This window comes from Antechinus flavipes, chromosome 1, assembly GCF_016432865.1.
Source record: "Antechinus flavipes isolate AdamAnt ecotype Samford, QLD, Australia chromosome 1, AdamAnt_v2, whole genome shotgun sequence".
NCBI classification, from domain to species: Eukaryota; Metazoa; Chordata; class Mammalia; order Dasyuromorphia; family Dasyuridae; genus Antechinus; species Antechinus flavipes.
The window spans coordinates 282,063,561-282,079,136 of NC_067398.1; the positions used below are offsets into that span (position 1 = coordinate 282,063,561).

General features: G+C 34.9%; 1 protein-coding gene across 1 annotated transcript in view; it reads left to right on the forward strand.

The window, feature by feature from the left end:
* Window positions 1-13,423, forward strand: part of PGM5 (phosphoglucomutase 5) — a 286,144-nt gene extending 272,721 nt beyond the window's left edge. Inside the window, exon 11 of the mRNA XM_051961710.1 lies at window positions 11,901-13,423. Coding sequence (XP_051817670.1) covers window positions 11,901-11,990 — 90 coding nt within the window. The 3' untranslated portion in view covers window positions 11,991-13,423. The remainder of the gene's footprint in view (window positions 1-11,900) is intronic.
* The last annotated feature ends 2,153 nt before the right edge of the window (window positions 13,424-15,576 follow it).

A 15,576-nucleotide genomic window follows, 5' to 3' on the forward strand; every position in this document is an offset into this window, starting at 1 on the left:
TCTAGGATATACTATAACATATTTAACATGTATAAGGCTGCCTGCCATCTAAGGGAGGAGGTGGAGGAAGGGAAGGGAAAAGTCGGAACAGAAGTGAGTTCAAGGGATAATGTTATAAAAAATTACCCATGCATATGTACTGTCAATAAAAAGTTATAATAAAAAAAAAGATTTGAAAAAAAAGTCTTATTAATCTTTTTGGAGATGTGGAGGACAAGCCCTAACTAATAGTCACAATCCACAGACCTAGAGGAGCTCTACAAAGCTATGTCTTTATGTTCTGGTTTATGATGCTTTGGGTTTGTAGAAAAATTCTTGAGAACACTTATCTCAGACAGATGCTTGGGCTTCCAGAATTCAGTGATTTGTGAAAAAGAGGAAGAGGAAAGGTAATGTCTGTAAGGGGAGAAGGAGGCAAAAAAAAAAAAATTGTTGCTCTTATTACAATAGCTCAGTCACATCTCATTCTCTGTGACACTATTTGGAATCATTTTCTTAGCAAAGATTCTAGAATAGTTTGCCATTGCTTTCTCCAGCTCATTTTACAGATGAGGAAACTGAGACAAACAGGGTTAAGTGATTTGACCAGGATTATACAACCAGTGTCTGAAGCTGGATTTGAACTCAACATCTCCCTCATTTCAAGCCCAGTGATCTATCTGCAGAGTCAGGTAGTCACTTCAGAGAAAGTGATAAGGGTGAATAAAAGTGTCAGTCCTACAAGTTGGTGGAGATATCTCAGGTTTAGCTACATAAGATAAAAAGATTTAGAGCAGGACTAATCTAATCTCATTAATTATTTGAGAAAACTGAAAGTTGGAGAGGTGGGGAGATGTGTTCAGAGTCACAGAGCTGATGCATGTCAAGACTTAGATTAGAATTCAGGTCACCCAACTTCAATTCCAGTGTCCTTTTATTTACAGAAGCTGTATAAATAAGTCCATTTGTTTTGTCTGATCTTCTCTTTTCACTTTTCTCTTTTGATCCTAGATAAAGATAATACTAAAATGTTTTCAAAATGCTTTAAGATTTTTAGGTGATGATGGCTAATTTTCCCCCTTACAAGATAACAGTGCTAGAAAAATGGAGCAACCTGGTTTTGAATTCTAAGTTCAAATTTACTGGCTTAACCTGCTTCAGTTTCATCATATGGAAAAATTGGTAGGATGAATAATAATAAGATTTATGCTGTCTAACTCATAGAGATATTTTTAAAAAATAAAAATGCTTTGCAAACCTTAAGCCATTATATAATAATAATTGCTAGCATCTATATGGTGATTTAAAAATAAAGTGATATCTTTAGGCTCCTTTGAGGCTCATTACATGTGTTATATTATTTGGTTTTTACAACATAAATGTGGGTAATTATTATTGTCATTATTTCTTCCTTTTATAGAAGAGTTAAGAAATATTTAGGATTTATTGTTTGAGTTTTTCACTGAACTTGAACTTAGAGCCCAAGAAATAGATTGTCATACTTCTCATGGTACAAATCTACTTTACTGTTCATTGAATGGTATTATCTCATTGTGCAAAGGAAAGAGATTCAGAAGGTGGGGAAGATGTGAAATGAAGAATGGCTTGTTTCAATGCAGTTTTAGGAGAACTTTTAACTAAAGTGAAGCATTGTCTATATTAAATATATTGAGCACCAAAACTGATCCCCTATAAGTTGGATATATATCATAGAGTATGTCCATAGAGTATTTCTAATTAACTGCAGGGAAGTAGTCCTCCAATAGAGCCTAAGTGGCAAATGCCACAAAAAATAAAATTCCATTTGTATTTTTAGAGATATTGAAGGAATTTAAAGGACTTTGGGAAAGATGTGAAGCAGCCCTGGAAATTGATTTTTTTTAAGATGCTGTCTCAAGATAGAACTTCTCTCTCCCTGATTTTTTGAATTTATAAAAGAACATTTTGTAGAGTATTTTTGCACTCATGGAATTAAATCATCTTTTAAGTTCTTGGTTTCTTTTAGGAGATTTGCAATTTTTAAAAATTTTTGTTAATATTCAATTGATCAGTGATTCAAGGATACCCAAGTACAAAGAAAACATAGTTACAAAATACATATGGGCAAATGGACAGAAAACTTCAAGGAAGAGCTCCTGTGAATAATCAAAATCTGCAACCAAGTAATTAGTACTTAGTAATTTGCAACCAAACCATTTAAAGTGTTCTTAGAGGTAACCAAATTTAATTCCAACAGATAGCATGTAGTATAGCAGCACCAAATTTACAATTAGATCAGAGTTTGAATTCTGCCTCTGTCGCTTATTGTTACCCATTTGACCTTGGTCAAGTTATTTATTTTTCCCATATCTTCAATAACATAAAATAAGGGAGTTAGACAAAATATTCTCAAAAGTTCCTCCATATTCTACTATGAAAAAAATGATTCTTTAGTAAACCCATGATTATGTAATAGATTAAATTTTTTAAAATCATTTTTTAAAACATTTTTGAAACATTTATGGAATGGTTACTCCAATACAATACTTCTTTAAATCAAATTTTATGAAAATTCTGCCATATTATTAAAACTCCTGATGCTGTAGGAATTTACACATTAGCTGTTTAGTGTAATTCTTAAATCCATGCCCTGGTATATATATACTTTGTACTAAAATTTCTCAAAATTATAAGTCATACAATTCTGAGGTACCTCTAAACAGTTCTCAGATTGGCTAAGAAGACAGGAAAAAATAATGATAAATGTTGAAGGGGATGTGGGAAAACTGAGACACTAAATACATTGTTAGTAGAGTTGTGAACTGATCCTACTATTCTGGAGAGCAATTTGGAACTATGCCCAAAGGGCTATCAACCTGTGCATACCCTTTGATCCAGCAGTGTCTCTACTGGACCTGTATCCCAAAGAGATCACAAGAGGGAAAAGAACACATATGTGCAAAAATGTTTTTAGCAGTTCTTTTTGTAGTGGCAAGGAACTAGAAACTTAATGGATGCCCATCACTTAGGGAGTTGCTGAATAAGTTATGGTATATGAATGTTATGTAATATTATTATTCTGTAAGAAATGATCAGCAGAGTGATTTCAGAAAGGCCTGGAGAAACTTACATAAACTAAGTTTAAGCTAAGTGAAGTGAGTAGAACCAAGAAAATATTATACACAGTATCAACAGCAAGATCATGTGATGATCAATTCTGATGCATATGGCTCTTTTCAATAATAAAGTGATTCAGGCCAATTCCAATAAACTTGTGATGGAGAAAGCCAAAAAGAGGACTGTGGGGACTAAATGTGAATCACAAAATAGTATTTTCACCTTTTTTGTTGTTGTTTGCTTAATTTTTGTTTTCTTTCTCTTTTTTCCCCTTTTTTGATCTGAATTTTCTTGTGCAGCATGATAATTATGGAAACATGTTTAACATAGATTACTTGCTGTCTAGGGGAGAAGGTGAGGGGAAAGGAGGGAAAAAATTGGAACAAGATTTTGCAAGGGTAAATATTGAAAACTCTCTTTGCATACATTTTGAAAATAAAAAGCTATTATTAAAAATTATGTCATACATAATTCACTGTCTTCTGTACACAAGTCAATCATTTGAAAAGTCACTTGCTTTAATCATACTACTAAAATCATTTTGGACAGCCCTTGCAGCCTCTGCTTGGGTCTCTTCTTAGTAGGATTTGATTTCTTCCAGGACAGTATCACTCAATATGGGCAGAAACACCAGGTTCTTTTTTGATTCTTGATCTGGGAAGATGTCTAATTGCCTCCAGAGAGATCTAACACTGCTTTTTAGGTCATTAAGCAAAAAATATATAGAAAGTCTACGAATTTCATTAAAAAAAAAAAAACCAACCAATCACCTCTTCCTCCAGTGAAATTGAAAATTTTGAAATAGTGAATTGACAGTCTCAGAACAAATTTCAGTTTCATCTTTTCAAAACACTAAGTGTCTCTGCCCTGGGGAGTGCAGTTGCACTGTGGAAGTTCTATTGCCCCAGGCTGAGCACCCTTCCAATGAAGATTAGAGGCTGCCCTGGGCTGAGCCTCCCTGCAGTGCAGATTTGTGACTGCCCACTACACAAGTTGCTTGCTACAGAATGCGGCTGCACAGCTGTACTGTGGTCTGTGCTGAGTCACTCACATCCGGTGCTGTGTGGGTGTAGCCAGGTCCTGTTAGATTCTGACATTTTTTGGAGCACCCTCTACCCTTGACTTTAATTTCTCTGCTGGTCTACTACTTTGCAACCAAAGCAGAGCAGCCAATCTGTGCTAGAATCCTCCCTGCAAATTTTCCAGCCACAGAGACCACCTCCACCCCAGTTTGTTCTGTATGCTAGCCTCTGGTTCTATCACCTGCTTGGGCTGGCCTGCTCCTGTCACTCAGGACAAACTTTTTCTGGTGATCTTCCAGATTATTTTCGGCTGGTAAGTTGTTGTACTTCCAATCTTCGTGAATTTTACCTGTCAAGCACTATTTTTGAGCTGAATTTGGTATTGAGGATATGAGAGGAATTTAGAATGTCATGTGTGTCTTCTCTGCCATTTTGGCTCCACTCCCCCACTCCCAAAAAAGAATTTTTTAAAAATTAGAAAATTATATTTCAGTTTTCCCTCTGTGGAGGTAGATAGCCTTTTTTCATCATGTGTCATTTGAAATTCTTTTGGATCATTGTTTTGATCACAGTGACGTCTTTCTTTTAATCCTCTTCTCACTACCTTTATAGTCACTAGAGCTGGCAAATTCTGCTAAATTGGGTTCTTTCTTATGGTCTCAGGTAGCATTTGAAGAAAATCCTTTTGTCTTCTTTCCAATGTGCTTCTACAACTTATTTGCTACTTTAGAAACTGATAAAAGAATAATTTCCAAAGGCAGGAAATCTATGCATTGTCTTAGCCACCTGAGATCTGATTATATTCTCCTAGCTGATTGTATGAACTGGGGAGAGTACCCATATAAAGAATTGAAGTACATATTTTCTACACTTAGACATAATGCCTTTGATTTTAATCTCCTTTTCCCTCACAGAACTAAAAACTTTGGATGTTTGTGATCTTATTTTATCCCATGACAGAATTCTGTTATTAATATATAGAAACAGAAACTCGATGTCTGATCAAGGTGACAGAATTGGGATTAAAACTCAGGTCTTCTGGCTTTTAAGCCACTGGAGTCTCCATCAAAAATCATATTCATTCCCTTACATCCCTTAACTCCACATCATATCCCTTAATTCTTTTATTTACTCATTTATCCTAGTGAATTAGATGGAAAGCACAGGCCCATGCAAACTATCATCATTAATTTTGAAATGCTGTAACTTTAACTTCTCTGGACACTTAAGATCTTAATTGAATGACACCAATGCACATGGGATAGGGAGCAGATTAAAAGAGTGAGAAAAGATCTATATAAATGTCAAGGAGATCCCCAATGTGGGCAATCTTTCTCCAAAAGATATTTACTCAAGCTGACTGATTCATTTCTTGAAATTTAAGGTTTACAAAGCACTTTATAATATTGTCTCATTTTGTCTTCATAGTAACCCTATGAGGTAGGTATCATTATTATTACAAATATAAGTCACTCTTTAAAAAAAATAAAAACTGACTGTACTGATTTACATCATGGAAATGTTCCTTTGGAATTCATGAAGTAATATAAAACAAATTATAAACCAAATGTTGGCAAGGTGCTTAAGGTGAGTCTTTCAAGACTGAAAAAAATGCAAAGAGTAGAAGCCTCCAGTTTGTTTTAATTTAATTCTGGTTTTAATTATGCAATCTCATTTCTGTTGACCATTTTATAGCAATGAACTTGGTTTTAGTTTGTCTTGATGTCCCCATGCATATTCTTCATAAAAGCAAACTCTCAATCTTAGTAAATATCCTCCCAAAAGAGAGATATGTGAGAGCAACAAAGGATAAAGATGTTGCTATTTCAAATATTGAGTCTACCTCTTTTTAAATTATAGTTTGGGAAGGGAGGAAAGTCAATGAAATAATAGCATCAACAGAAATTTATAGAATAATAATAACAAATTCTACAGCATGATGACAGTGGCTGAAGCTGTCCAGATTGCCAATCATCAGTAAGGCAGTGGTACCATAAGCTCTCCAGCTAAAGAAACTCTATTGGACTTTGAAGTAGGGTACCATCACACACATCCTAGGGTATGCTCAAAGATTTCAGATACAGATTTCCACTTTTTATCTTTTCAGTAATGTAACTGTCCACCTGGTTGTTCATTGTCTTGTTTTGGTTCACAGTTCTTATCTTCACGGGAATTTGATTCAACTTTTTATTTACTCCAAACTATACAGGGGTTGTGATGATCTCCTGGTTGGTCTCAACTTTTGAAAGAATCTAGCTAGCTCTTCTCAAAAGGAAGGTGGAAAGGAGAGGGATATAAAAGAGTATTTATTCCTCGTTTGCAAATTAGTAGCATCAGCTCATTTATTTTCAATGAGGACAGTAGAATTTTCCTTAATATCTTTCAGATGTATGAGTAAATATATCTCTTGCCAGATTCAAGCATCTCATTCTATTCTCTCTACTTTGACATGATTCCTGTGCTCTTAAAGCCAAATAGAGCTTATATTTGAATAAAGAAGAAAGCCAGCTTCGTGCAATTTCATTTGTGTTTGGATTTGTCATCTAAATGCTGTCCAGCTCCTGGAATTCCAAAATAATTGTCAAAGGCAGGAAAGGGTAAATGAAAAAAACAGACCTTATCTGGCCATTCTGGTTTTTGTGAGGCTTGTTATTGCTGAGCATGTTCAAAACTATAGCTTCTTTTTAGTTCAGCTCAAGTTTTTTTCTGGAATGTTTTATTCACTTTAAACTTTGAAATGGTGTCCCTTCCCCCTTTCTTCACATAAGGACTTTTGGACAGCTTTGTATTTTGAGAATCAGTCCATGTGAGCCAAGAGCAATTTAATTTTGTTTCACTTTATCCTAACTAATCTTTTACAATGGCCATATTAGTTAACAACTTCAGGCCTATTCCAATTCAAGACTGCTAAATAGGCTTACACTATTGGAAAAAATGGTATTTTCTTTCAGATGATAGTGAGTTGATTTATAATAGAAGTAAATTGCTCCCATATTCAGTATTTCCATTTCAGTGTATTATACTGTTGGGGGATAATTTACTTTATTTCTGGAAACCTAGAGCCCTATAAACTGATAATCAACCTGGAATTCTTTTTTTTTTTAAATAACTTTTTATTGACAGAACCCATGCCAGGGTAATTTTTCACAGCATTATCCCTTGCACTGCACTGTTCTGATTTTTCCCCTCCTTCTCTCCATCCTCTCCCCCAGATGGCAAGCAGTCCTTTACATGTTGAATAGGTTACAGTATATCCTAGATACAATATATGTGTGCACAACCGAACAGTTTTCTTGTTGCACAGGGAAAATTGGGTTCAGAAGGTATAAATAACTCGGGAAGAAAAACAAAAATGCAAGCAGTTTATATTCATTTCCCAGTGTTCTTTCTTTGGGTGTAGCTGCTTCTGTCCATTTTTGATCAATTGGAACTGAATTAGCTCTCTTTATCGAAGAGATCCACTTCCATCAGAATACATGCTCAAGCAGTATCATTGTTGAGGTATATGATGATCTCCTGGTTCTGGTCATTTCACTTAGCATCAGTTCATGTAAGTCTCGCCAGTCCTCTCTGTATTCATCCTGCTGGTCATTCCTTACAGAACAATAACATTCCATAACTTTGATATACCACAATTTACCCAACCATTCTCCAATTGATGGGCATCCATTCATTTTCCAGCTTCTAGCCACTACAAACAGGGCTGCCACAAACATTTTGGCACATAGAGGTCACTTTCCCTTCTTTAGTATCTCTTTGGGGTATAATCCCAGTAGAAACACTGCTGGATCAAAGGGTATGCATAGTTTGATAACTTTTTGAGCATAGTTCCAAATTGCTCTCCAGAATGGCTGGATGTGTTCATAATTCCACCAACAATGTATCAGTGTCCCTGTTTTCCCACATCCCCTCCAACATTCTGCATTATATTTCCCTGTCATTCTAGCCAATATGACAGGTGTATAGTGGTATCTCAGAGTTGTCTTAATTTGCATTTCTCTGATTAATAATGATTCAGAGCATATTTTCATATGTCTATAAATAGTTTCAATTTCCTCATCTGAGAATTGTCTGTTCATATCCTTTGACCATTTATCAATTGGAGAATGGTTTGATTTCTTATAAATTAGAATCAATTCTCTATATATTTTAGAAATGAGGCCTTTATCAGAACATTTGACTGTAAAAATGTTTTCCCAGTTTATTGTTTCCCTTCTAATCTTGTCTGCATTTGTTTTGTTTGTACAAAAACTTTTCAATTTGATATAATCAAAATTTTCTATTTTGTGGTTAATAGTGATCTCTAGTTCTTCTTTGGTCATAAATTCCTCCCTCTTCCATTGGTCTGAGAGGTGAACTATCCTATGCTCTTCCAATTTATTTATAATCTCATTCTTTATGCCTAGGTCATGAACCCATTTTGACCTTATCTTGGTGTACGGTGTTAAGTGTGGGTCAATGCCTAGTTTCTGCCATACCAATTTCCAATTTTCCCAGCAATTTTTGTCAAATAATGCATTCTTATCCCAAAAACCGGGATCTTTGGGTTTGTCAAACACTATATTATTAAAGTTATTGGCTGTTTTTCCTTTGAACCTAACCTGTTCCATTGATCAACTAGTCTATTTCTTAGCCAATACCAGATGTCAACCTGGAATTCTTAAGACTTAGTTTCTGGCTACATTATACTTGATTCTTAAAAATATCTGTGGATCTGAAGGTCAATGTAATTAGAAACTTGACTTTAAACTTTGAGATGTTGCTAATAGAGTCAGAATATGATTCTTTAGACATAGCTTTGGAGGAAAAAATATTTTTTCTGCTCTTAGCTAGCTAGTATTTAGACTATTATGGAAAGTCTAAAAAAATTCCAGGAAAATGATTTTGTTTGTTAATTTTAGTTACATTTCAGAATAAGCATATATTTCCCCAAATAGTGCTGAATAAAAAAAATAATTGAATGAATTTAATTATTATTCATCAGAATTTTATTGGCTTGACTTTCCAATAGTAGTGCTGCTGCTTACGAATTAGAAAAGTTGTGTCTTTCTCCACTAATTTTTCCTTTGTTTTATCCACTTATTAAGCCTGTTTTTCCATCTGTCAAATGAGTTCAGGAAGGAAATGGCAAACCAAAATAACCATAAATGAGGTTACAAAAAAATTGGATATAACTGAAAAACAACAAAAAAAAGAAATACTGCTTTCCTCTCTTTTCCACCATCTGTTTCCTTACCTCTCAGGGATTTTGCATAGATCATCTCCTTTTCCCTTCTCCATCTCTTAAAAATCAATGGACAGAGTGATGTAATAGATATATAGCTGATCTCAGAATCAGAAAGACTTGGGTTGGAGTTCTGCCTATGACACATACTGGTTATATGACCCCAGACAACTTCTCAATGCTCTAGGCAACTATTTAAGATGAAATTAAGCTGCCAACTTCCGTAGATGGCCTTTCCTCACTTGGTAGTTCTCTATACTAATGGAATAACAGGTCCTGTCCCTCTCCTTGACCTTGTATAGTTAATTTCATTCTGCCTTAGACAGTACTTCTTACAATGCAAACATACATTTTAGCCTCCTTCCTTCTCTTCAGCCTCCTATTAATTCAGTCCATAGATATTCCTTGAGCAATTAATTTCTTGATCAAGACATTGTATTAGTTACCCAAGGGTAAAAGTGCACTATGAATGGTACATGCTTAAGAAAGGCTTGATTTCTCTCTTTGTCTATCTCTCTATTTTTTCTGTCTACCTATGTATACATCCATCTATCATCTATATATGTATTAGACACCAATCTATCATCTATCTATCTATGCATTCATCCATCCATCTATCTATCCATCATGTCTATCTATCTATGTGCTGCGATGGCTATAGGATGGGCCTGGAGTTAGGTAGATTCTTCCTAAGTTCAAATCCATCGTGAGGCACTTTTCTAATGCTAAGGCACTTTTCTAACTATGTAATTCTGGGTAAGTCCTCAGTGCAGTTTTCCTCAGTTTCCTCATCTGTAAAATGAGCTGGAGCAGGAAATGTAAACCACTAGACTCTCTTTGCCAAGAAAACTCCAAATAGGATCACAAAGAGTTGAATGTGAGTGAAAATATGACTAAACAACACATCAAATTTAACAAGATTTATCTATCCATCCATCTATCTATCTCCAATCTATCCGTCTATTCAGAATAGTCCCATCAAGTCACAGAGCAATAATGGTACAAACAAAAATCCGGGTATGATATGGTGAAATAAGTCTTTAGTGAAAAATAAGGAAGCAAAAAGAAAAGATAGGAGTAAAATAGAATGTAAAGTGACAAACTGAACTGAATCTTCAGTTTGAGCTGCTTGAAATAAGAGTTCTGAACTTCTTTTATGCTAAGCTGCATGTTCATTTCATCTTTCTATACATATATTTGCTTAATATAAAATAATTATTTTCATTGTTTATATTTTAGACACTCCTCAAAGTATCTAAGACACAACTTTGAGAACCTACACAAAACCCTGTAACTATCTCTTACCTTCCTTTTATTAAACCTACTTCCCAAGTTCATTTTCTTTTTTTATGTCTAGAATTGAGGATAGTACTCATATATAGAGATGCTAAATAAATGTTGGTTGAATTAAAGTCAATTGAAACATCATCATTTAAGACAAATAAGTCACATTATTCAACTCTATTTTTTTTTTACTATAGTTAGTATAGTATAGTTCTGTAGTTAACTATTGTTGCCATAGCATGATTTTGCACTTTCTTCTTGTTGCAATTAAAACAATTTCTTTAGGAAATGAAAATTTACATCCTATTGCACTTTAGAAGTAGGTTTAATAAGGGGAAGATGAGATAGCTAGAGAGTTTTGTGCAGATTCTCAAAGTTGTGTCTTAGATAATTTCAGGGGTGTCCAAGATGTAAATAATGAACATTTTCTTCTCCAGTAGATCCATTTGTCAAAGTCAGAGGCTGAATTTGAACTCAGCTACCTCTTCCTTAAATAAAGTATTAGTCAAAGTACTTAATATATATCACCTTTTGAAAGACAAATTAATTGCTTAATTGTAGATGTTATTCACTCTATTCCTAACTCCAGTAAACAGGCTTCTCGGATGCCAAAGGAAGAAACAACATTTTTAGAATTTAATTTTTAAGATGAACCAACTAGAATAGAAAGCTGCTGAATGACTCACTTCCATGACAGAAACCCTGTATTGTTATAGGGTCTCTGCCCTCAGGAGTTGGTGTCCTAAGCTCTTAATAGCATTCAGCCTATGCAGTACTCATGATTACCCTTAAATTACTCGAAGGTAGGATTCTGATTTATATTCCTGAATCTCTTGTCTTTTGCTTATGCTTAAACTCTTAGCCATCCCTTCCTTTTTTGACTTTGGCCTATGTATTCATTTAGCCTAAATCCAGTATTATGTAATGAGAGGGGATAGTTAAAGTCTGCTGGACTTGATAGATCCACCAAAGTATTCTAGCTCATCCTTTCAATATCATATCTGTATGCTGTTATTCCAACCTATTATCATCTTTATTTTACAAATGAAGATACTGAGGCAAGGTTAAGTGACTTGCTCAAAGTCACACAGCTGTTAATTATCTGGTATAGGATTAAAACTCAGATCTTCCTGACTCCAGTTCCAGTATGTGCCACCTTGCTGCCCAGACTTATAACCTAGCAATTTTTAATTCAATTGCTAGGTTAATTAATAACCAAGCAATTTAATACAAAATAAGAATGAATACAACTTTGTTTACCATGTTTTGTTTTGTTTTGTTTTTTTCCATTTCAGGCTGTGCTGAGTCCTCTTATAGCTATTGCTTTGAAAATTTCCCAGATCCATGAGAGGACTGGTCGTCGGGGACCTACTGTCATCACCTGAACTAAGGAAGACTCATAGCTCCAGGGTCACAAGAGAGCATCAAGAGGGAGAGCTGTCTTTGCTGATGCCTTCTTGCGACCTGATTGTCTTATATGACTTTGAAATGTTATTTTGTTGTTGGGAAAGGGAGCGAGATGGGTAGGAAAAGAAGACATCGATTTCATTTCAGCCTTAGCCAATTGCATTGGCTCACTAATGCAATTATGTATTTAATAGTCCATTAGAGCTGCAATATCCTTTCAGATCTTCCCTCATAAGTAATTCACAATAAACAATTAAACTTCTCCCCCTTTCCATCTCTAGATCTCAGCATTCACAAAGAGAGAAGAAGTGAGTTGAGAAACAAGTTGAGTGGCCTATTTGTTTTGCATTAGTTCAGCATGACAAACATTCATAATTAAGGAGAGAGAATAAAAGCAGTGCCAGTATGGAGGGTTCTAGATGAATTTAAAACCATAAAGTCCCTGGGGCAACTAGAAGTAGTTATCCAGGGCAAATGCACCTCAATAATTTGGAGGACAATTCCAATGTCCATAGCAGATCATATGGAAAGAGCAGACTCTTTCCATAAGACCCTATTGATCCTCAGCTGTCTGTTCCCATCAATTCTTTTCTTCCTATCTTCTTCTTGAATCCCCACCACAGTTTTCTCTCAAACACATTTGCACTTTTCTAACAGTACATATCAATGGGGTATCTAACCATTTACTTTCTAAAGAATGAAAAGAAATGAGAATTTGGGTTGAAATACCAAAGTTCTCCTAAGCTTACAAATCTATCATTTATGGCCATGAGGAGAAACTCTTCATTGGAAAATCTATATGGAAATAGGCATATTTAATTTTCCCAAGCTTTGAACATGTCATAAGACACGTGTTTGTATTGAGTCATTCTAGGAGGTCAAAATCCCCCAAGATACACTATCTTGTTGATTATGCTTAATAGTTAACCGTCTCACCTTCTCCCTGATGATAAGAGTTAAAGAGAATATAGAACCAATATTAAGGTGTGAAATGGCTGCTGAGAGTGACACTTGACTCATTTATAGACGTTGGGATAGAAAAAGAGCCAGGAAACCCTTGTAAGAATGTGGAAAACAGATGGACACATCTTGCTTTCTTTACCAGGGAAAGATACTGCAGTTGTAGTGACATGCCTCTGTATTCCACAAGAAACACAAACATCTTATGCATGAGACTTATTTGCATATGTTTTGCTTCTTTGGAAATAAATACACTCATCAACTGACTTATTGAGATAGCCTGGGATAATCTGATTGCATGGCAAAATCTTATGGCTATGGTGAAAGTGTGCTCAATTGGAAAAATGTCCCCAAGAAGTAAAAATTTTCCGGTTTTCTATGTATGCATCTGTCAAAATTCACAATGATATTTAGTTGTTAATTAAAAATTGGAATGCAATATTTCAGTCCACATCAAGAGTTGTGAATTATTCCTCTACCATTTCTCAAAGTGATACTTTAAAAAGAATTTTTTATCCTTTCTTGTGTCATGGACCCTCTGGAAGTCTAGTGAAGATAATAGATCCCTTTTCAAAATAATATTTCTAAATGCATAAAATAAAATACAGAGGAATACAAAGCAAATCATTTATATTGAAATACACTCATGAAAATGTGTTTTTAAAAATTCATGGGACTTCTGACCAAGATGGAGGAAAGGACACACGCATCTCTTTAAATTTCTTCTTTGCTCTCAGAATACTTTATTTCATGACAAGGCCTCTGAATTAATGCTTGACTGAAAAAACCCCAAATAATTACCAACAGAAGATATTCTTGAAATTTTCCAGAAAAGCTCATGGGTGGGTAGGTTAGATCAAGCACAGATTGAAGACAGGCAGGCAGCAAGAGCATGGCAGGTAGTTCACACTGAGTAGACCAGAGAAAGGCTGTTTCTGCAGGGAGAACTTCACCACAGTGTGGCCACTTTGCCCTGGTAGCAAGCCAGTAGATCAGCGAAGAAAGCTATAAACAGAGGGGGTAAAAAACTATAACTCCAAAAAGCTAGGGTCTCTTGGGATCTGGCCACACCCACCTGGAGTGTCTCAGCACACTCTCAGAATCTCAGCGTGCAGACACAGCGCAGCCAGAGCTGTCCTTCTATGCCTCACTGGTGCCCCCTACAGTCTATAAAGGAAACTCGGTAATACCATCAAGGCCCCCCCCCCCAAAAAAAAAAAAGCAGACTGCATTTGTTTTTTTTGTTTGTTTGTTTGTTTTCTTTGATTCTTCTTTGACAAAATGAGCAAAAAATTAAAATGGGCTCTAACTATTGATAGTTTCTATATGGATAGAGAATACACTTGAAACCCTGAGGAGACTAAAAACAGACTGTCTATAGATGAATCTGCAAAGGGTTATATGATCTGCTCCTCAACAATCAGGAATCTCATAGAAGAAATTTAAAAGGCTCTCACAAGAGAGCTAGAAGAAAAATGAGAAAAGGAAAGGGAAGCTTGGCAAGAGAATCTGGATAAGTCATCCCACTCATTTAAAAATAAGATAAAGAAATCAAATCCTTGAAAAACAGAATTAGTGAATTGGAAAAGGTAAACAACTCCAAGGAAAACAGAATTAGTAAATTAGAAAAAGAAAATAGCTTTCTAAAAAATAAAATAGGTGAAATGGAAAAAAAATTCCATAGAACAAAACAACTCACCTAAAAGCTCAATTGAACAATTAGAAAAGGATATGTAAAAAGTGAGTGAAGAAAATAATTGATTAAAAATCAGAATTGAACAAATGGAATTGAATCACTCAAGGAGACACAAAGAATCAGTCAAACAAAACCAAAAAAAAAAAAAGAAAGAAAGAAAGAAAGAAAGAAAGAAAGAAAGAAAGAAACAATAGAAAAAATGTCAAATACCTTCTTGGAAAAATAACAGACATGGAAAATACATCTAGGAGAGAGAATCTGAGAAATATTGGACTTCCTGAAAAATATGATGAAAAAAAGAGCCTGGACACTATTTTCCAGATGTTATAGAAACAGAGGGTAAAATAGACATTGAAAGAATTCATCAATCACCTACTGAAAGGGACCCTAAAATCAAAAAACCAAGAAATATAGTGTCTAAATTCCAGAACTATCAGACAAAGGAAAAAATATTACAAGCTGCTGGAAAAAAATCAATTCAAATATACAGGAGTAATAATAAGGATTACTCAGAATCTAGCAGCGTTCATATTAAAAGATCAAAGGGTCTGGAATCTGATATTCCAAAAGGCTAAGGAAGTTGGTATGCAGCCAAGAATAACTTACCCAGCCAAAATGAGCATTTTTTTCCAGAGAAGAAGATGGACATTCAGTGAAATAGGGGAATTGCATCTATTTCTGATGAAAAAACTGGAACTAAACAAAAGGTTTGATTTCCAAATATAGAACTCAAGAGAAATCTAAAAAGGTAAAGAGAAATCTTGGGACCTATATTTCTGTGATGAAGGTATATAAAGAACACATGTATAATTTGTTCTAGAAATGAGAGGTGGAAAGGAAACTGTGCCACAAAAAGGGTAAAGTGGAGGTACTATATCTCATGAAGAAGCAAAGGAAACCTATTATAT